This window comes from Dicentrarchus labrax, unplaced genomic scaffold (assembly GCF_905237075.1).
Source record: "Dicentrarchus labrax unplaced genomic scaffold, dlabrax2021, whole genome shotgun sequence".
In the NCBI taxonomy this organism is placed as follows: Eukaryota; Metazoa; Chordata; class Actinopteri; family Moronidae; genus Dicentrarchus; species Dicentrarchus labrax.
Window position 1 is genome coordinate 16,413,258 of NW_026136704.1, and position 21,846 is coordinate 16,435,103.

General features: G+C 39.2%; 2 protein-coding genes across 2 annotated transcripts; both read left to right on the top strand.

Moving 5' to 3' along the window:
- Positions 1-1,471: 1,471 nt before the first annotated feature.
- On the top strand, positions 1,472-9,480 carry ctsc (cathepsin C). Its single transcript, XM_051396581.1, is given in 9 exon segments — positions 1,472-1,900; positions 2,882-3,027; positions 3,689-3,843; positions 4,342-4,497; positions 5,001-5,052; positions 5,054-5,120; positions 6,989-7,120; positions 7,556-7,788; positions 8,442-9,480. Coding segments are annotated over 9 exon segments (1,368 nt in total). The 5' UTR covers positions 1,472-1,740; the 3' UTR covers positions 8,709-9,480.
- Positions 9,481-10,251: 771 nt separating this feature from the next.
- On the top strand, positions 10,252-19,852 carry rab38a (RAB38a, member RAS oncogene family). Its single transcript, XM_051396611.1, has 3 exons — positions 10,252-10,631; positions 15,006-15,286; positions 19,557-19,852. The coding sequence occupies exons 1-3, from the start codon at positions 10,430-10,432 to the stop codon at positions 19,710-19,712; spliced, it is 639 nt and encodes a 212-aa protein (XP_051252571.1). The 5' UTR covers positions 10,252-10,429; the 3' UTR covers positions 19,713-19,852.
- Positions 19,853-21,846: the final 1,994 nt, after the last annotated feature.

Below are 21,846 nucleotides of genomic sequence, written 5' to 3' on the forward strand. Positions count from 1 at the left end.
AGTTTGTTTCCACTCTGAGGGGTATTGGCTTTTTAACAGAATGTGTTTAAACTCTGAGGGTAAATAATCTAGGACAGAGCTCTCGAAATACAGATCTTTTTAACCAAACAATTATTAGACTTTGCAAACCTCGCTGGAGCTGAGAGGGGAGGCATAAAATGTGCCTTGCCACCTCAGTTTGGTGTCAAATGCTATAAAATATAACACGTTAAAAAAAGACAAATTAACACATAGGCCTATAATTTAATGATAATTTATATTTTCAATGTGATAGACTTAGAGGTCCAGTGTGTAACATTTAGGAGGATCTATTGGCAGAAATGGAATATAATATTCATAGTTCTGTTTTAATTAATGTATAATCACCTGATTATAGTTATTGAGCCATTTTTATCTACAGAGAGAGCGTGTCCTCTTCTCAGAGTCTGCCCTCTGGAACTGCTGTTTCTACAGTAGCCTAGAACAGACAATTATAATTGTATTGTATTATAATTATAAAATGTAACCAATCAGCCTGTGTGCTGTGAACGATGCCTACAGTATGACCAAAACAACAAAAGTAAAACCCAGGTTCTAAAAACACATTACATAGGCTACTCTTAAGGGGTGGATGTTAAAGACTGCATACCAGTCTAACTGGGCTTAATATTTCAGCAATACTTGTATTTTATTTAAAAAACCTTTTTAACCATTTACAAATGCAATCCAATCCAATCCAACTTTATTTGTTAAGCACTTTAAAACAACCAAAGTTGACCAAAGTGCTGTACAGGAGAATAAATAAGACATCATAAATAAAAGACATAACAGCTCACATGAGGCACAAAATAACATATAATACAACAATAAAATGAAAAGACATAAAACATGAGTAAAAATAATAGCCATGCAATAAAAAGCAATCAAAAAAGAAATTAAATCAAGTAAATAAAGTCGACATCTTACTAGGTGTCAAAGGCCACAGAGAAGAGATGGGTTTTAAGATGCATTTTATGTATACTTCAGCTGGCAATCAACCAGAAATATCATTAAAGCAAACATAATTTGTTAAAAAAAAAAAACCCAAACAATAAATAAACAGCAGTTTTAAAGTAAAACGTTTCTAAATATAATATAATATACAACCAACACCTTTCCTCTGATTTTTCGAACCCACCCCCACTGAACTGCGCATGCTCCCAGCTGTCCGGTCACATGACAATTAGACGTTCTCTGTCGCAACCAAAAAAACTCAACAGACAAAGAACCGTAACGGACAACGGAGGCCGAGAGGTTAACGGTAGCTGCTGTGCGGTTCCTTGTTTGCTGAAATCTCGCGTCACAGAGGAGACGTATAACAGTGTAAAATCACGTTAAGGCACTTAAAGCGAGGCTAGAGCTTGTATATATGTTATTAAATGAGTACACACGAGCTAATACTCTGGTTTTAGTACTAATATCTAAAAACATGTTTGCGTAGATCTGCTTTAACTGCCGCGAACGTTAAGTTCGTTGGCTACACTGGTAGCTTATCGTGCGCATGCGCGTTGTGTTGTTGTGCTTCATCTTGAGCCGTAGTTGAAATGCGGTTGGTTCTTTGTAAAAAGTTTCAGTGTGCATAAATAGCGGCTAGAAGACAGGGGGCAGCGGAAGAGTCAAAGTGAGACAGGTGGCGTATAAAAACACTCAGGGTCGAACTTCTTTGGCAGATCTGGCTGCGTAACGTCAGTTCTTGAGGTGTGTGTGTTTGTTTGTGTGAAGATGAGGCTGAGCGGTGTGCTAGTGTGCGTCTTCCTGCTTTGGGTTGAGGGGTCGTGGGGTGACACACCGGCCAACTGCACCTATGAGGACCTGGTGGGGACATGGGTGTTCCAGGTGTCCAAAGGAGGACGCGACAAGACCATCAACTGCTCCGCTGAAGGTAAACACCCCCCCCCAACACCTCGGTATAAAGAGCTCACACCACGGGACCGATCAGACCTGATGACAATGTAGTTTTGCAATTTGGAAATCATGTGACATGTTTGGGCCTGTTGAGTGTGGGCTTATAGTCCAGACAGAGACTGCAGGTGATCCACTGATCACTTCCTCTTTGTGTTATTCTGGTTTGAATAGAGAAAGAAAGAAAGAAAGAAAGAATAATCTTTCTTGATTTGAATTCGTCTATTATATTATTGTTACTGACAGGTGTGTGTGTGTGTGTGTGTGTGTGTGTGTGTGTGTGTGTGTGTGTGTGTGTGTGTGTGTGTGTGTTTAAGGGTCTACAGATGGAAAGGTTTAAGCTAACTCTGGTACAATAAGTCAAATGTTTATGTGTAATATCCTACATGACCATTACAAATAAATCCATATCATACAATGTGTAGAGTGTGTTTGAGTAGGCCTGCATAATTCATTTAAATATTATCAAGATTGCAATATGGCCAAGTGAAATCTGCAAATTGCTGAAGCAATATGCAGATTTCAAGGGCTGTAATGTTCCAATAAAAGTAAAATGTGTGACAGAACAGCATTATAATGAATTACTGTAGTGCTGCAGGTGCCCTGGTCTACAAAACTTGTTCTCCAGATTTAAGAAGGCCTGTTTGTTTAGTACAGACACCCAATTTCATATCAACGTGATTTTAAAACTTTTTTTTTTTTTTAAGTAGAAATTAAATTTGTGATGCAAAAATAAGTAATAAGTGTGAATCATAATCTGTCAAAATAATTGCAATGTGATGTTTGTACCATATCGTGGAGCCATTAAATAATGGGACATATTTCAATACTTCCACACTGCCAATAATGTTATATGAACTTATTATTATTATTATTATGTTTTTGTTGTGGACTGATGATTGGAAATGAGTGACTCTAAAAGTTGACTGTAGTTGAGTTACTGTACGTTGTTGCTCCACAGCGACGGGTGAGAGCACAGTGACAGTGACCCTGGAGAAACTGTCTGTAGCTACAGACGAGCTTGGGCACACCGGGTTCTTCACCCTCATCTACAACCAGGGCTTTGAAGTGGTCCTAAATGGGTACAAATGGTTCGGCTTCTTCAAGGTAAAATATCTTATTTTCTTCTTGTCTCTTGGCTAGTTAACTTTTCACTGCTGTCCACTTGCTGCAAGCTAGTTAATATCCCATTCTTATATTATAACTCAGCTTGTGTTCTGTACTGTTCAAGTTCCCTAAGTTAGTCCATCTGATCACAAACTTTATTTATAGTCATTCTAAGTATTTATCGAAAATGACGTGGAAAGGAAGTTGCACTGTGGGTTAACAATTTAGTTTTACCATCACTCAATTTCCCTCCCTTCCTCTGGCCAGATGGTATCTGGAAAATATGCATATCATCATTACACCAAGGCCAGGCTGAAATGTGATGGAAATATGCACTATTCGAGGTTAATCTTTGTCATGTGTTATTTCTCATCACTCACATGACACTGACTTGAGGGAAGTGTCATAGCCCGCCTGTCTTCAAAACCACATTATGACTTTATCTACGTCTACTTCAACTTCCTCATTTTGTAGCTGATTCAGGTCAACGCGGTGATATGAGAAGAACTGGGAGAATATTTATTTTCTCAAGCTTATAACTCAGTGATGGGCTGAATAATGTAGTTTATGTTAATCTGAATAATCTGAGGTTAATTCAGATGTATTTTTAGTTGCATATTGGATGACAAGCCCTAATCTGATTGTCTCTCTGTACTTTCAGTATTCTGAAGATGGACCTGTTGTGACCAGCTACTGTGACCAGACCCTGCCAGGGTGGGTCCATGATGTCCTGGGAAACAACTGGGCCTGTTTTGTAGGGAAGAAAGTCAAACCAGTACTACCACGAAAAGATTACAAACCACTCTTCAGCAGCAGGTATGTAAATTAGGATCTTGGTACATCCCCCAATAATCCAAAGTAGAGGAACACAAGCTAACGAGCAACACTTCAGTGGAAAATCTGTTTCAACACAGAATCAGTATTTATGATGATGATTGCAAGTTAACTCTCTTTGTGGTGTAGTAGATGGACTTCACATAGTCTCTACAAACATTAAGTACATCAACATCCTACTGGAAAAAGAGACCTTAGCCTAAAATTCAGAATAAGTACAAAATATCTGTGCATGTCTTTAATATCCAGGTTAAACTAACTAGCAGAAGTTGTAATTTTTAGTGTAGCGCTACTGTATCATTTTATTATTTTTAACTGTTAAGTTGTGTATTATGTCAAAGCTGTACCAGCTAACATTAATAATATGCTGTGATTTAACACAACAGCTTGCAGTGTATTTCTGTCTTCTGTTTGTGCGGCAGATGAGCCCCTTCTTTAAAAAGCAACCTCACATTTCATGTGATGTCATTCACCCTGCAGTTTGCTCCAGAGACCTTACAAACACAACCTGGACTTCATTGGTGCCATCAACTCAGTTCAGAGATCCTGGAAGGCTGCTCACTACCCGGAGCATGAGATGTACACTCTGCAGCAGCTGCACTACCGAGCAGGGGGTCCCGCTTCCCGTATCCCCATGTGAGTATTTACTTACCATGGAGGGGGAAAAAAACGTCAGTGCACATAAGTTTGTCATTTTTGCTCCTAAATTAATGACTGATGCACTCAAATTATTTTTCTTCTTGAATCCTTCTGTCCTGTCACATGTCCTGTTCATTAGGTTGGCAGGTGTATGAAACTGCTTTTATACACTCCCAGTACTCAGTCAGCACCTAAACAGACGAGCCTTAACGGCAAGATGGCTGCTAATGTGGCCCCTTGTATTACTTTTAATGGAATGTGTGTGTGACAGGCTCCGAATTCACTTGGCTATCATTTGCATCACCAATAGGTCTGTGTAAAATCACATACTTTACTAATAATAGAAGTGAGGCCAGCACAATCAACACCTGCTTGAACTGAACTCATCGGTTAAAACCATCAAATATTACTTTGGACAAAGAAGTCAACCTTACTTTAATCCTGTTTGTCAGTGTAACCTGCCCTTGTGATTTCAAATGTGATTCTTTATTTTTACTTAGGCGTGTTCGCCCTATGCCCGTGAAAGCTGACGTAGCCAAGATGGCGGCAGCCCCTACCTGAGCGTTGGGATTGGAGGAACGTTGACGGGGTTAACTTCGTCAGCCCTGTGCGAAACCAAGGTGACCTTGAAACACAGTTTTTGATACTGTTGGGTGCTTAATTAGTTAACATAGTAAAAATCTACATTATAGGGAGGGAGAGATAACTCTTGTACCTGTGCACATGTGGTGTTAGAAATTTAAATACAAAGATGCAGACAATGTAAATCAGAAGACTTGAGAGATCAGAGGCAGACAAAGCCGTACCTTTTACACTTGAGCAGCTGTCAGTAAGAACAGAGACCAAACAGCAGCTCGCCAACTACTTTGCTTCCCTCTTGGCAGGCTTGGGTCTGCTCTCTGCTCTCCTCCTGTGTTTCTGCACTGCCTAGTGTGTGAGTGGAGAGATTATGCGTGCTGAGTAGTTTGAGTGTCTGAGAGGGCCTCTGTAGGGCTGGGTTTAAGGATCTGGAGAGGGCTGGAGTGTTTCAATAGAAGCCCTCTAAGCCACTGTGTAGTGTTGTGGAGCTTATTTTGCTTCAGTGTTACTAGTCAGGTGGATTTTGTTTTTTTTAGGTTCCATTTCACTTCACAAAAATTGGTTGAGGATGAATTGGTCTGGCTGGTCTTAAGTAGGAGCATGGCTGTGTCTTAACCTTAACTTAAAGTGAAGACCCAGCTGGCATTGTAGCAACTAAAAGCTTTATACCTCCTTTGAGAGAGCTGTGTCTTGCGAGTCAAGCTGGCCAAACTTCTGTCATCATACGTTTTGACAAAATCCTCCCAGAAACAGATTGCATCATATATTAAGAAATTGGGACCGTAGAAGTTTCCTACCAACATAGAGCTTTGATTTAAATGACTGGTTGTTGCACCTTAATAGTCTTAAGAGACTTAAGAGTCTTGGACCCAAATAAAACTGTTCTCAGTGTCACCCTGACTTGAATCATTACTACAATTAAACCACCCTGCAGTTCCCTGAAGCCTCTGTTCTCTGACCTAATTTGTTTTTGCAGAGTATTTTATTAAGCTATGGATGGCAACCAGTGGCTTTAATCAGGGTTTCTTTCTCTGTGCCTTGCCCCATTATTACAACTAATGCGGATAAGGCAGCAACATTACAGAAACTAACTTATGTAATGTATTCTTGAACAAATGTGCTGTTAAAGTGCACAGAGTTAACGATTTATTAGAACTTTCTTTGTATCAGGTTGCGCTGGTGTAACCTCTTTTGAGGTCATAATTAGTTGTCTTATAATATGTGATGCTATCAAGTGCAACACCACCACTAATTGCAGGATACAAAAGCTTCCTGTAATCCATTACAGTTACATAAAAAAGATGTAATCCGATTCGTTACCGTTTAAAAAAAAAAATAAAATAAAGGGGGATTATTAGCAGGATCACAAAGAATGATATACTACCATGCATGACTTAACGAGTCTCACAATGGTCACGGGTCTCATAGCTCATCTTACAGTTGCCAGTTCATTATCATGGCCTCTGGTGGAAAATAAATGCTTTTGCTGGGTGTAAATGTCACCATTAATTTGTCTTTAAAGCAGAAAGGGAACAACATCACAGTACAGTAAAGCTTTGCCTTCCAGCTGTGAGAATGGCATGTAGGCTTTTAAAGTACGTTGAGCAGAAGAGACATTTGTGATGCTAAAAATCTTGTGAATCTTGTTTTCTGAGAATTGTTCTGTTGTCTCAGAGAATACACATCATCTTATTGATATTGATTTATTTTTTCTTGTCTTCTTTGTAACAGAAAGTAATAAAGTTAAGTTGCTTTTAATATTGAGATACTTGGATGAGGTTACTGACCCTACAAATCCTGATGAAATGACCAGAGTTGACTCCAACAGTCAAACATATGATTTATTCCAGTGCTGTTGTGTTGCAGCCGTGTGATTTAACTCGTTCAAACGTCGGATTTTCTGTTTCAGCCTCATGTGGTAGCTGCTACTCCTTTGCCACCATGGGAATGCTGGAAGCTCGCGTTCGAATCCTCACCAACAACAGCGAGGCTCCCATCCTCAGCCCGCAGCAAGTGGTCTCCTGTTCTGAGTATTCTCAAGGTAAATTAACTCTCAATCTAAAATCCATCTTGTTTCCTGACCATATCAGTTCATTTTATATTACAATTTGATGCAGGTTATTGCAGATATGAATTATTGGGCAGCAGCTAGAATATGTATTTGGTAGATTACTCATACTGTGAGACACAATCATAGAAAAGTGCCGTAGTGCTGGATGTAGAAAACTCTGGGTGCTTAAGTGTTCTTTGGAAAGTGTATCCTAACTGTCTTTAGAAAGTCCAGCATTTCATAATTGGCCTGATTAGCACATTGTCACTAATTATTTTGAAGAGTCCTGGAAAATATTTTTTCCATCTAGGACCACGTAAGAGATTTCACCCTGTAAGAAAGTCAAGACAACTTCCCCAAAATATGTCTTTAATAATGAGAATTCAGAATTTTATACCTATTTAACATTCATCTCTCCTCTTTAAGGTTGTGATGGTGGATTTCCATACCTGATCGGGAAGTATGCGCAGGATTTCGGCCTTGTGGACGAATCATGCTTTCCATATATTGGCAGGGACTCTCCGTGTGGCCTTCCAAAAAACTGCGGCCGCATCTACACGGCAGAATACAAGTACGTTGGTGGATTCTACGGCGGCTGCAGTGAGATGGCCATGATGTTGGAACTGGTCAAGAATGGACCCATGGGAGTAGCCTTTGAGGTACAGCATCTGCTCACTGTTTCCAAACTGTGTGTGTGTGTGTATATATATATATATGATATATATATATATATATATATATATATATATATATATATATATATATATATATATATATATATATATATATATATATATATATATATATATATATATATATATATATGAGAGAGAGACCAAACTATCAGTATCACTGTCAGTGCGGCTTAAAGTTTCTGTTCAATTTAATCTGTTGTCAGAAATTGGCGTTTAATCCTTTATTTTAGTCAAATCTCTGCTTCTATGTCTTGAAATTAAATTTAACTAGTTGCCTCTTATCTACTTTTAAGTTAAATCTGTCTGCTTCTCCAAAAGCATCTGACAGATAAATCTAATAAGCGAAAGATATTCAGGAAATAAAAGTGTTTTTAGTTTAACACCAAAGAAAAGACATTTAAACATTCCTGTTTTCTATTGTGTGCAAAATAACATGTTTGGCAAATAGTTCAGTTAGTGAATGTCAACCACTTGTGGTCTTAATGGATAAAATAAAATAATTTTTTTATTTTTATTTTTTTCCTTATGAAATGTATTGTGTACTTTCTCCTTTACAGCTCTGCAGACCTTCTATTCCTTCCATGAATTTGACTTGTATTGTCCATATCCTTCCACAGGTCTACCCTGACTTTATGCACTACAAGGAGGGCATCTATCACCACACAGGCCTTGCAGACCCCTTCAATCCATTCGAGCTGACCAACCACGCTGTGCTGTTGGTGGGGTACGGCCGCTGCCACATGACCGGACAGAAGTACTGGATTGTCAAGAACAGCTGGGGCAACGGCTGGGGCGAGGACGGCTACTTCCGAATCCGCCGGGGAAGTGACGAGTGTGCCATCGAGAGCATCGCAGTCGCAGCCAGCCCCATCCCCAAACTGTAGAAGCTCAGGATGGGAGGAACGGGTGTTTTGATGAGTCTTGATAGTGCAACTTAGATTTATTTTTTTTTTCTTCATGTAGCTTAATTGTTTTCAAGCCAAAATCTGTTATTTTTCACAGCAGGTGACATCATATGTGACATTGGGAAGAGCTTGTCTGTTGTCCATAATCCAACTAGCAGAACATTAATTAGATTGTCCCAGTTGCGGATTACTCTGTTAAAGTTCATCATTCAGAGACTGTAGATGTAGTGAACGTTTGCAACTATCAGCCTACGTTAATTATAAGCGTGAAAGGAACACAAAGTCTGCCAGTCTACCACGTTGCTGTAATGTTTCCTGATTTCAACAATCACCGATTAGCTGCCTAATGACTGATTTCACTCAAGCTGTTACTGCCGATATAAACACGGAATCACAATGGATTGGTACATACTGTGACAAATCATGGTTCGTAGCTTCTGATTGTAACATTTAAAGGGAACTGACAACTAAAAAGAGATGGTGTTTTGCAGGACCTTGATTCTTTCTCTCAGGGAAGCACAGTGGAGAACTAATATCTTCTCTCCTGTGCATCACATTGAAACCATACCATGTTTCCCTGTGGAGCATTTTTAAAGGGATTTCTTAATCAATTTTAAAAAAAGGGATCTAACTGATTGTTCCTTGTGCCTTTATTCTGCCTCCCTCTCAGTGTTTTCATTGTATTATGAGATTTTTGCACTATTTTTATTTTTACATTTTATTTGATGGAATAAAAGCTTTATAAAATTGCCTTATGTTTTGTTTTACTGTAAAAAGATGGAACACAATTTAAATTTCTTTGGGATCTTTGATTTTAGTGTTTTTTTAAATTTTTGGTTGGAGCTGATCAGCAGTTTTATTTCTAGCAAAGATTCAAACGATTTAAAAAAAAAAAAAAAAAAGGGGGAAATGAGCCAACACTATGAGTGGTGAAGACATGATGTACAGAAAAGTTGACAATTTACAGGCTCAAGATCCTTTATGAGTGAGTAAATCTTAGTTTAGTTTTCATATTTAACTTGATCAAAGTGACTTGTGGCTCTGACTTAAAGTGCTAGAAGTACACTTACTCAAGTACTACAGTTACTACATGTACGAGGGAAATGGTTTTTATTTTACTTTTTACTCTACATTTATTTGCTGACTATAGTTAATTTGCAAATTCAGATCTTGCACACAAAACATCATGATCTTATAAAACATGTTTTTTTTTAAAATCAATGAAACTACTTAATAGTATATAAAATAGTTAAAAACGTTCAAACTCGACATTAAAATGTAGTTCAATTCATTAAGTATTATAATGAGATGCATAATTAGTAGTCTCCTTTTACTTTTAATACTTTAAGTACATTTTAGTCAGTAACTTTACTTAAATCCCATTTTCATTCAAGGTAAGTAATCTAAATACTTGTCCCACCACTTTTGGCTGATTTGATAAGAACCCAGTGTTTATGCTCTCCTGCTTGGAGGTTTAAAATCCTACCCAGTGGCACTCCCAGGCAGCTCCTCTGTGAGTCACAAGGTCCAGACGTCTCTGCTCCACTTCCCTCTGTGGGCCAGGGCGTACCTCACCTCCCCTTCTCTCATTCTCAACACTCTCCAGTTCTCTCTGCGCTGTCCTGAGCTTCTGCCCTTTCATCCCCCGGCCGTCTCCATTACGGTGGATTCATGCTCAGCTCTCGCCCTACTCGGTCGCCATGCAGAACAACCACCAAAAGGAGCACCTCTATAAGATTCTTGTAATAGGGGACCTCGGGGTCGGCAAGACCAGCATCATCAAGCGGTATGTGCATCACAACTTTAGCCCCAACTACCGAGCCACCATCGGGGTGGACTTCGCACTTAAAGTCCTCAACTGGGACCAGGAGACGGTGCGCCTGCAGCTGTGGGACATTGCAGGTACAGTCCAACTTTTTACGCACAGGCTCTCGTGTGGAAGCAGGTCCACAGAGGGGCAAACAAATATGGGGCACTATGGAAAGTTTTATAAGAAATTTGAAATTCCCTTCATAATGTGGTTTCTTTTATTTCCTTTGACTTAAACTTTATACATTTTTTTTTTTTTTTTAAGTGAGCCACAACCATAAATCATAAATACTATACATTTAAAGGGTTTCCCATGACAGGACACATTGTCAGAACAGATTAATATTAGTTTATTGGTTAAAATTCTTAATACATTTGTCCTTTGGTTTTTTTTGACGGAGCTGAAAATGGAAAATACAATTAAATAAATGCATTATATCTATTGGAAATGGCATTTTCAGTCAAATCAGCTGAAGGTTACATTTATAAGTGCATTGATGTTAGTGGCAAGCTACAGTGCTGGAGGAAATTGTGGTTATAATTATGTTTTGTTGAATGAATCTGCTCCACACTATCACAGTGAAGGAGTTATTATGAAAATCAATTTTCCCATCCTTAATGAATGTCATTGTAGGTTAGTGACAACACTTTCCAAATAATTAAATATTCATCAGAGTTCAGCTGCTCAAATGGAAATTAAAGACTTTTTACTTCAGGGAAGGCAACAAGTTATTTAGAGTCAGAGAGTGTACTGAGGTATTGTGTATTTTAGATGTACAGATAGTTTGAGAATGAAGCATGAGACCATTTTGTCAAGGTTATCCAGGGTTAATGTACCTCATGTGTACCAGCAGACCTGTTGGCATCAAATCACTTGGCAACGCATTTCTACAATTACATGTTTCTAATTTTTTGCGTTCACGAGGAACACACACACACACACACACACACACACACACACACACACACACACACACCTCACACACACACACACAGACCCAATCCAGAGTCATGAGCAAGGTTTTCTCTCACGTGCCAAGATCATAAATTAATTATGAATATTATTATATATATATTGATTGATTGCTGCTTAATTCAGTTAGGCAGTACAGTGGTATCTAAGTTGTTTTTATGATTTAAAAGGATAAAATTGAATTCATGGTGTAATTTAGAATAAAATAAACTTACTTTTCATCTTGAGTGTCACATGACTTTATACAAGAGCATCATGACACCACATGCCATAACAGAAAGCAACCATGGCAACAGCCAGCCATTATGATTGTATTCTGGTTCATCAGGTTCATGAGTTTGAACCACTCCATCAACTGGATGATTGGGCCCAATTTTCACCAATTTACAACCAAAAAGGGCAGTTTCAGCTTATCAGATCAAACACTAGTTAATGTTAATTATATCCTTGTTGTGATTTTATGATTTTTCTTCTTATAAATAACCATGTAATTGAATTGCATATTCATTCATTCATCCATTCATACAAATATAAACACATTTATTTACTGCAGCAGAAATATTCCTTTTTTGTTGATTCTGTGGCCTCATGCACAAAAGCAGTAGTGTTCCCACCACCTCATTTAATTGATTTCAAAAGAAATTCAATAAGACCCGGTGACAGCCGTTAAGAATAACTGCAGAAATTGACAATAATCTCGCTGATAGTGTGGTGTGCTTATGTAGGTCATATAAAGGCATCAGTATTGAACGGATACTGTTTCATAACCAGTTAAAAACTCCTTCTAGTAAGTTTAATAAGTAACGGTAATTCTATGTTGCCCCTTGTGGTGACTCCCCTCCTCTTGTGTGTTCTGTTTGTCATTCCTCACCTGTATGATAATCATTTCTTTTTGTATTTTGTATGCACTTAATGGGGTTTAGATATGACTTCACTCTCGTACTTATTTCGTACTTGGAGAGAGTTATGAGATAATCAAAATGAGAAATTCTAAAATATTTTCCTCTGACAGTACTTAATGCTTTGGGTTGCCTTTGGCGGACACAGAAATCAGAGATAATAAAGGCTTTTGACTGTGATACTGTTGGGTAAGATAACAAACCTAAAGGCTACAGCAGTCTCATCTCACATGAGTGTCGGCTGAGGTTTAGAAGAATCCTCTGACCTGCTGCTTTCTCCCCTCCTGTGCGCCCTCTCCAGTAAGTGCAAGCAGTCATGTGTTTCAAACTCATGTGAGGGAGATTTGAGGCCCGAGCTCTTGTGTATAGAAAGCTTTTATTGTGAGTGAAGGATGAGTGTCTCCCTCAGAGAAAGCTGCTATAGGTCTGTACTGTATGTGCTCCTCCCTGCACGCGTTCCTTAACTTATGGAAGCCGTCAGGTGGGAAGTCCTAAACTGTTAGTTCTGCATAGGATGAACGCTCTCCATTGTAGTATTAAATGGGTTCTCTATTTGGATCATATCTGAAGATTAAGTCAAATTAACAGGCTGGTTACAAAGCAAACATGATTATCTATTTTAAAGTAATTATTTTTGCCTCTGGCATTTATAAGTCACGTCCAAAAACAACACCATGTTCTTGGTTTTGCATTTGACTTTATCCGGCACTGTGGGTTCGTTTGGGGATTTGATGATGGGCTGAAGTTTTTCTCATGCCACAGACGTAATAAATCACTTGCTGTTTCTGTGCATTTCCCAAGACAAATAATAACTTCCTATTTTTGGCTGCCATTTTTCTATGGCCTGGGTTGACAGAGTGACAGGGGTGGCTGCTCAGGCATATAGCTTGAAGATATGAGGGAGGCTGGTAGGGCTTATTGGAGGGGTTTTATATGCACATCAGCATTTTGAACTCACAGACATGTATACACATGTTGAGCTCTAGAAGTCTGTGGCTGCAGATGCAGAACTCCAGATGTTTTGGGCTACTGCTCAACTTCATCTCCACTGAATTATTACCACATTTCATCTGTATTAATGAAGCACACATACTTTTTACAAGGCCCTGAATAACTACTTTCTCAATCAGATTCTTACTATGAACACTGAGTTCATAAGGTAACAATCATTTTACAGCCAAAGTTAGATAATTTAGGTTAGGTTTAGGTTTTTGTCTGTGTTTTTCTTTCACTGGTTTGAGTTTGGAAGGACTGACCAATCAGGATTTAACATTTGAATCAAAATGTGATGACAGTATGGTTTCTCATGTGGCCAAACCACTGTCAGTCAAATCTGACCAGATCAACTGTTAATCTCATAAATAATACATAATGTTATGAGGAATACTTAAAGGTCCAGTATATAGGATCTAGTGGCATCTAAACATTTGAAAAACAAGAACAGCCCTATCTAGAGTCAGTGTTTCGTTTGTCTGTTCTGGGCTAGGTAGAAACATGGCGGACTCTATGGAAGGCGACCCTTGGAGTCTTTAGATAAAAAAAGATTCATTCTAAGGTATTGAAAACACACCTATGAATATTATATTCCATTTCTGCCAATAGATCCTCCTAAATGTTACACACTGGACCTTTAAGATCTGAAACTGATGTTTTGGTGGGGCTTGAAAACATCTTTTATAATGTCATTGCCCAAAAGACACTAGTATGTTTGAGTTGGCTTACACAGAACGCTGGAAACATGGTGGTGTACAGTAAGAATGTACTACGATACTGCTTAATGTGAGAGGTACTTCCCCTTTTATACTTTGTCCTTGAACAAGACATCCCACCCTCACACCCCAGCTGGTCTGCAACTGACCCTGTGCTCGATCCACCTGTGCAGGAGAGCAGGGGAACAAAAAAATGTTCCTCAACACAGCAGCTTGTAAATTAATACTAACTCCTCTCCTCTTCACCACAATGGAAACTGTTTTTGGAAGGGCCAGTTTAAGTGTTTGGTTAGTCTGCAGAGAAAAAATGTTGATACTTGGTACTGATGGAGCTCTAGCAGAAGTTATGGATGGGAAAATTAATGTGAATACAACATTCCAACAGGGCTTATCGAATTAATTTTACTCTCTGGAATTTCTACAGGCAAGTTTCACAGGGCGTAGCGCACACACATCAAACACATCTCTCTCCTCCTCCCATCCTGCTTCTATCCGGAACCTTATCTCTCTTTTTCCGCTACTTTTTTAACAGTAAAAAACATGCATGTAATTTTTGTGTGTGTGTGTATTTGAGAGAGTGGGTGAAGAGGTATGTCGGGAATGCTGGTGTGGTAGCACATATAAAATGTGAATATGAAAATATATGTGATAAAATGAGTAAATCGGATGACTCCAATTCAAGCCTCTGTGTCTGTTTGCTGCTGAAGTGACACTGCATCTTTTGCAGTGTGTGGCTGATCTCCCTGTAAAGGGGCACAAAATGGAAAGATGAATTTCTTTTTGTGCATCAATACGTAAACGTTTGTACACCTTTACGCTGGTACCAACAGATAGTAATTTTCTTTGCGTGTGTACATGTATGTCCTTGTCTGTGTGTGTCTTCTAGGTCAGGAAAGGTTTGGCAACATGACCCGTGTGTACTACCGCGAGGCCATGGGCGCCTTCATCGTGTTTGACGTCACGAGGCCCGCCTCCTTTGAGGCCATCACCAAATGGAAGGAGGACCTGGATTCCAAACTGACACTTGCCAATGGGAAACATGTAGCCACTGTGCTTCTGGCTAATAAATGTGACCAGGGTCGGGACGTACTGACTAATAATGGAATAAAGATGGAGCAGTTCTGCCAGGACAACGGCTTTGTGGGGTGGTTTGAGACCTCTGCTAAGGTGAGAAAGATATGACACAAACACACTCACATAAATACAAAGCAGAGACGTAGCTAGCAGAATGGTGCTGTGAATACAAAGCACAGCCTTTAACAGGAGCTCTGAGGTTCAAGCCCCTGTGTCTACAGGCGTGTCCTTGTTCAGATGTCCTTGAGAAGCAGCTGACTGCCTACCAGCTCAACCGTGTCAGACCCAGCACCTGATTACCCTGTGGAGATGCCACCACAGAGGCACATTCAGGATGTGAAGGAATCCTTTAAAGGTGCTGAGTTTAACAGACTCTCAGTCTACTCAGTATTTGCATATGAATAAAACCTCAGTCAATGAGCTCTGTTGGTTTTTGGCAGAACTAAGGTGTTTCAGGTGAGCTGCACTTGCATCAGGTGCTCTATCATCCAAACAGGATGTCCAGGAATGTTGAGGGAAGATATCAGTCCTACGCTTTTCTACACAGATATTAAAGGAATAGTGGAGGCTTTTTGGAAGTAACGTTTAATTGATTCCTTGCCCAGAGTAAGATGAGACGATTGATACCACTCTCATGTCTGTTTGTTAAAGGTGGGGTAAGTCATTCTGGAGAGGCCATCAAATACACTTCAAGACACTTTGTTTGTCTCCCATTTACCATAACCCAAAGCGTCTGTATTTGACTACCTGGGAATGAGACTTTCTCCAGAATGACTGACCCCACCTTCAAATATGAAGCTGGAGCCAGGAGACAGTTAGTTTAGGTTAGGATAAAGACAAATGGTGGTTTGCCTGGTGTTCCAAAGATAAAAATTTAACTGATATGTACTGCAGATACAGCCATAACAAGTGGTTCAGTACATTTCCTGAGGTAAGAAAAAACTTGTTTTTCGGAGATCAGTTAAAAACAGATGCCACTGTTCATATTCCAATCTAAATCGTGTGTTTTATTTAAACAGGCACCTAAAGTATTTCATATTTATATATGTGTTACTACCGGTATTTATGTTTGTATGCATGTTGCTAATTTAAGTGCACCTAAAAGCTATGTAACCTTTATGGTCTGAATTGGACACAAAGTAGACATATAAACACAGACACACAGAAAAAACAGAAAATATGAAACACAAATATGAAACTTTATAAAACCTTTTAAAGCTTGAACAAACTTACAAGTACAGTATATTTCAAGACTCACTGATGCAGACAGGAATGAAAGAATGTGGTTAGTGAATTCTGACAGTGAGGTGAGCTGAGGATTCACCCACCCACACACTAACACACTGAGACCAGCACAAGCCCTGATTATAGCATCTAATGTGGAGCAGGAATCTTACAGCTGGATGATAAGGCAGGAAAATAGACAGAGACGTGCAAACACACACACATTCATAGACACACACACACACACACACACACACACACACACACACACACACACACACACACACACACCCTAAGGCATCCATATACACTGCAAAAATTGCATTCAAACCCAACCAAAATTGAAACACTCTCGAGTTCAGAGCTGTATATAAAAAAATTTGATTTTACTCGCTGTCGCTTTGTTTTGTTCCATTGCACTACAGCTGTAGGAGGTGAACAGCTGCAACAGCGTGACAACAGAAAGTCCTCTTACTATGGCAGTGCAATCGTCTTTTGTTATTTTATTAATACAAAATAGTCTAGAGATTTGAATCTGCTACGTACAAAAGTAACTGACATTCATGTTGTTACATGTGCAAGATTTATTAATTCAAATAAGTAAAAAGTAATAATAATAATAATAATTTCCTAGGTCTAAACCAAAAACACTTTCTCTTCAAACACTTAACTTTGTATTAAATTTAAATGAAATGTGTTAAATAGTTTATGAGATATTCATCTGAATAACAAATAAACAGGTGGTGGAGGTAACTGTAAATAGTGACGATCAACAATAATTGGTTAGGATAGATTGAGGATTTAAGCTGTTGAAATCAAGAAAGTAAAGCAGTAGAAGGAATTGAAAAGCCTGACTTAAAAGCAACACAACCAGTCATATGAGAGTTTAAAAAAAACATACATGGTATGTGGGAGCTGGTATGTGAGTCCACTGCAGAGCCTGAAGCCCATACAGTGCTTTGTTTGGAGTTAGTTTTCGAAAAAAAACCCTGCCAAAATGTTTTCCAGCAGCAGGTGTGTAGCCATTTTTGCAGCGAGACATGTCATATTTCTAACCGAAAATATAAATAGTAATAAACCATGAATATTAAACAATGTAATTTGCAAAAGAATGCATTCAGTTTCCCTTTGAGCTGCATGAGTTAGAGTCAGAATATATCAGGGTGAGGACTGACGTACTCTGAGCCCACTGCCAAATAACCTGCCAGAAGAATTATTTCAAACTTATATCTTAAACAACGCTGGACACTCTCTGCATGCACAACAATGTACAATATGAAAGATGTGAAGAGTAGTGAAGGTACTCTTTGCACTTAAGGTGTTTTTTGTTGCGTTTTATTTTGATTTGGAAGAATCTTTCGTTCCACATCTAACAGTAAATATGATAGATCACAACATGGCACACAGAGGGGTTTGCATGTGTGTGTGTGTGTGTGTGTGTGTGTGTGTGTGTGTGTGTGTGTGTGTGTGTGTGTGTGTGTGTGTGTGTGTGTGTGTGTGTGTGTGTGTGTGTGATCTAATGAATATTTAGTATTTCTACTGCTGCTGCATCACGCTTCACATATTAAGAAAGTGTGTGCATGTGTGTGTCTCTCTTATCAATACTTGCTGTTGTTGCTCTCCCTGTGTGAACCTCACTTTAACACCCAGGCACATTTGTCTAGTTTACTCAGCTTTCAGCTCTGGTCCAAGTTGCTCTAAATCTTTTGTATTTGTAATTGTTTGGGTGCTGTCAGGAATGGACATTTGGTATTTTTTTATGGGTAGACTGTAAATCAGGCAAGACAAGTTTGCCAGAATTATCTTTTAGCTTTATAATGTTGGCTTTAATAATTTAATAAATTGGCTTCCTGGTGGCCAAGTTGTGTAAGATCTTTGTTGCATGTCATTCCCCTCTCTGCACCCTGCTTCCTGTCTGTATCCAATTAAAGCTAAATACCCTCAACATAACCTTTGATGAGCGCATAATAAAAACACAGAAAGAAATGCTATGCAAAAATGTACCAAATTCAAATTTACAATATGAATAGAATAGAATGAGCTGCTCTTAAACCTTTATTTCTCTCTTAATTAGACATAAATTATTCTGTTGTTAGTGCTGCTTATTTAAAACATTACATTAACTATATTTTGTGGACACAGCTTTCATTCTCTCCTGTTAACATCAGCTGTCACAGAAAACACACTCTTTTGATGTTTGTACTTTTGGTGCTTTTTCTTTTGGCAACTCCCACCCTTGGATTCATTATCCAATAGATTTGAAATCCTGTCATGAAAATTGTACGCCTGCTCTAGCCTCTAGGCTCACGTCTCTGTCCATTTTGACTCTGATGAAGACACAGCAGTGTCGAAATGTTAGTCTGTTTGCACAGTTAAAGGTTGTGGATTAATCAGTGTGCTCCAGCCCTTCTTTGGCCCTCTGGAAGTTTGCTGTGAATTTAGAAGCACCTGAGACACAGAGAACCCTGTTTGTACTTTATTTTTAGGTTTTTTGCTTCTCTGAGAGCATTCTTGGCAAAGCCTGGTTCACACTGCCTACCTGGGCACCGCATGACGGCTATGGCGCTGAACAACTACGTAAATGTAGTCCATTACAATTACAGAAAAGGTTTTTTTTATCAGATTACAGTTACATTTAGTAAAAGTGGGGATTACTAGTAATTTTTCATTCATTTTATTGTCTGCAAGAGCATGTATTCTTAGAATAACTTTTAATATTGTACATGTACAGCAGATATACTTTACAAACGTCAAACTATTTTTGTTTACATTCTGCATTTCCTGCAATCCAATGCTATTATTTAAATCATCAATTCAAGAATTTCACACGATTGACTCCTCACAGTGTGTTTTCCTCCAGTGCTGTATGTTTGTGCATAAATGAGGGATAATGTTGTAGTATGTGTGTTTGTGTTCACATCATGGCAGCTGGCTGGTGCATCATCCATCCACACAGTTTAGTTATGGTCTATTTGACTCACTCACCTGCTCTCACAGCTTTTTCTTGCAGTGCTTGTTTTATTCCTTTCATAAAATGTTTTGCATTAATCGATTTATCCCTCCTCCTCTCTCTTTTTCTCTCCACCTTTTCACACTCCCATCTCTCTTTCTATGCTTCACTCTTTCCTCTCATTTTCAGGAAAACATCAACATCGACGAAGCAGCAAACTGCTTGGTGAAACACATCATTGCCAGTGAGAATGACATGCTCCAGTCAGAAGTCCCCGACACCATCACCCCCCAGTTAGAGAAGGACAAAGGGGGGACATGCTCTTCTTGCTTCAGATCCCAGTAACAGCCCCTGACAGTTGGATGTCCTTTTGTATCTCATTACAACACAAAGTTGAGTTTGTCCGTGAGCAGGAGGCAGAGAGAGAACGACTTTGGCAATTTTTTTTGAAGCATGGGTGCCAATTCTTTTCCCGCCTGGTAGCTCGGGTGGGGGTGGGTGGGTGGGTGGTGGTGACAGAGAGGCATCTGGCTCAAGAAATAGATTTAGATTGAAACAGAGACAGAAAGAGAGAAAAGAGAGATGGATGCAGCTGTGTGAGCTTGTCAAAGGCAAGGTCACCCTCTGGGCGTCTTCAAGCCTTGACACTGCCACTTCGGTTACCATGGAGACACAGTTAATGAACACATGCACAGATAGACTGCCACAAATCACAGTATATCTGTGATAAAGGTCCATGGAGGTGATGTCTATTTACAAACCATGTTAGTTGACTCTCTTTCTCCTTCTTTCTCGGTTTCCTTCGTCTCCCTTCTTCAGTTTCTTGCTCACTCTTTGTCTGGATTTGCCTCTATACGTTTCTTTCTCCTCACCCCTCCCTGACAGCATTTTGAGTTTTTCTTTTGTCATTCTGTGTTGATAAGCAGGAAAAAAAGCACATTTATATCTCGTAATTCAATGGTTTTATATTAAATTTATATTCCACTGTTCAATATTTGTAATATTTGTAATTATGGGATAAATGCATATATATATATATATATATATATATATACACACAAACATGTACATATTATATACAATAAAATGAGACAGATTATAGAACCAAGGATGTATCCAGTTTTCAACATGTTCATATAAATAAACCATAGTTTTACTGACCTGTGCCTTTATGTGATTTTATGTTGTTTCTTCAAATGCATCCGAACACACCCACATGTTTTCAGTTATGCCACTCTACGCTGATTACACCTCTATTTCAGTCTCCATTGTCTCATTACATACACAGTCTATGCACATATTTTGTTACCCTCAAGTCTAACATCAGAAATTTTGATGGGGCTCCAGAGGAGAAAATATGAAATCTTTTTCTAAGCTTGTTCCCTGGTGTAATGAAAATCAAGCGTGTTTTCAGGTTGTGACCACATGACGCTTGTTTGAATCTCCCTGTTATTTCTCAGTTTGCCGTCTGTCTGCAGCCTTTTATTTCATAAAGCTTACGACACAGACTAAAAGCCAGTCTAAGATTTACTCTTGTCCTGGCCTTTATGTCCTCTTAGGTGTCTTCGCCTTTGCCATTAGCTTTGTCCATAGAAGCTGAGCCCAGTTACATTGCCCATAAACCTGGCTGCAGTTCTGGCATGACCATTGACCGTATATATAATGGACCGAGCTTCCGGGTCTGTGAAGTGAAGCCAACACATAAGTGTCTTAGTCCTGTGTTCTATATAAAGGCCAGCATGGGGAGCTCCATTGGCTGCCATAAAAAAATTATACCATGCACTCTAATGGAGAAATGACCGGACTTCTCACTTGATTTATTAGCTCAGTAAATACACTGAACAAAGTTATAAATGCAACACTTTTGTTTTTGCCCCCATTCATCATGAGCTGAACTCAAAGATCTAAGACTTTCTCTATGTACACAAAAGGCCTATTTCTCTCAAATATTGTTCACAATTCTGTCAAAATCTGTGTTAATGAGCACTTCTCCTTTGCCGAGATAATCCATCCACCTCACAGGTGTGGCATATCAAGATGCTGATCAGACAGCATGGATATTGCACAGGTGTGCCTGAGGCTGGCCACAATAAAAGGCCACTTGAAAATGTGCAGTTCCATCACACAGCACAATGCCACAGATGTTGCAAGTTTTGAGGGAGTGTGCAATTGGCACGCTGACTGCAGGAATGTCCACCAGAGCTGTTGCCCGTGAATTGAATGTTCATTTCTCTACCATAAGCCGTCTCCAAAGGCGTTTCAGAGAATTTGGCAGTACATCCAACCGGCCTCACAACCGCAGACCACGTGTAACCACACCAGCCCAGGACCTCCACATCCAGCATCTTCACCTCCAAGATCGTCTGAGACCAGCCATCCGGACAGCTGCTGCAACAATCGGTTTGCATAACCAAAGAATTTCTACACAAACTGTCCGGAACCGTCTCAGGGAAGCTCATCTGCATGCTTGTCGTCAAAT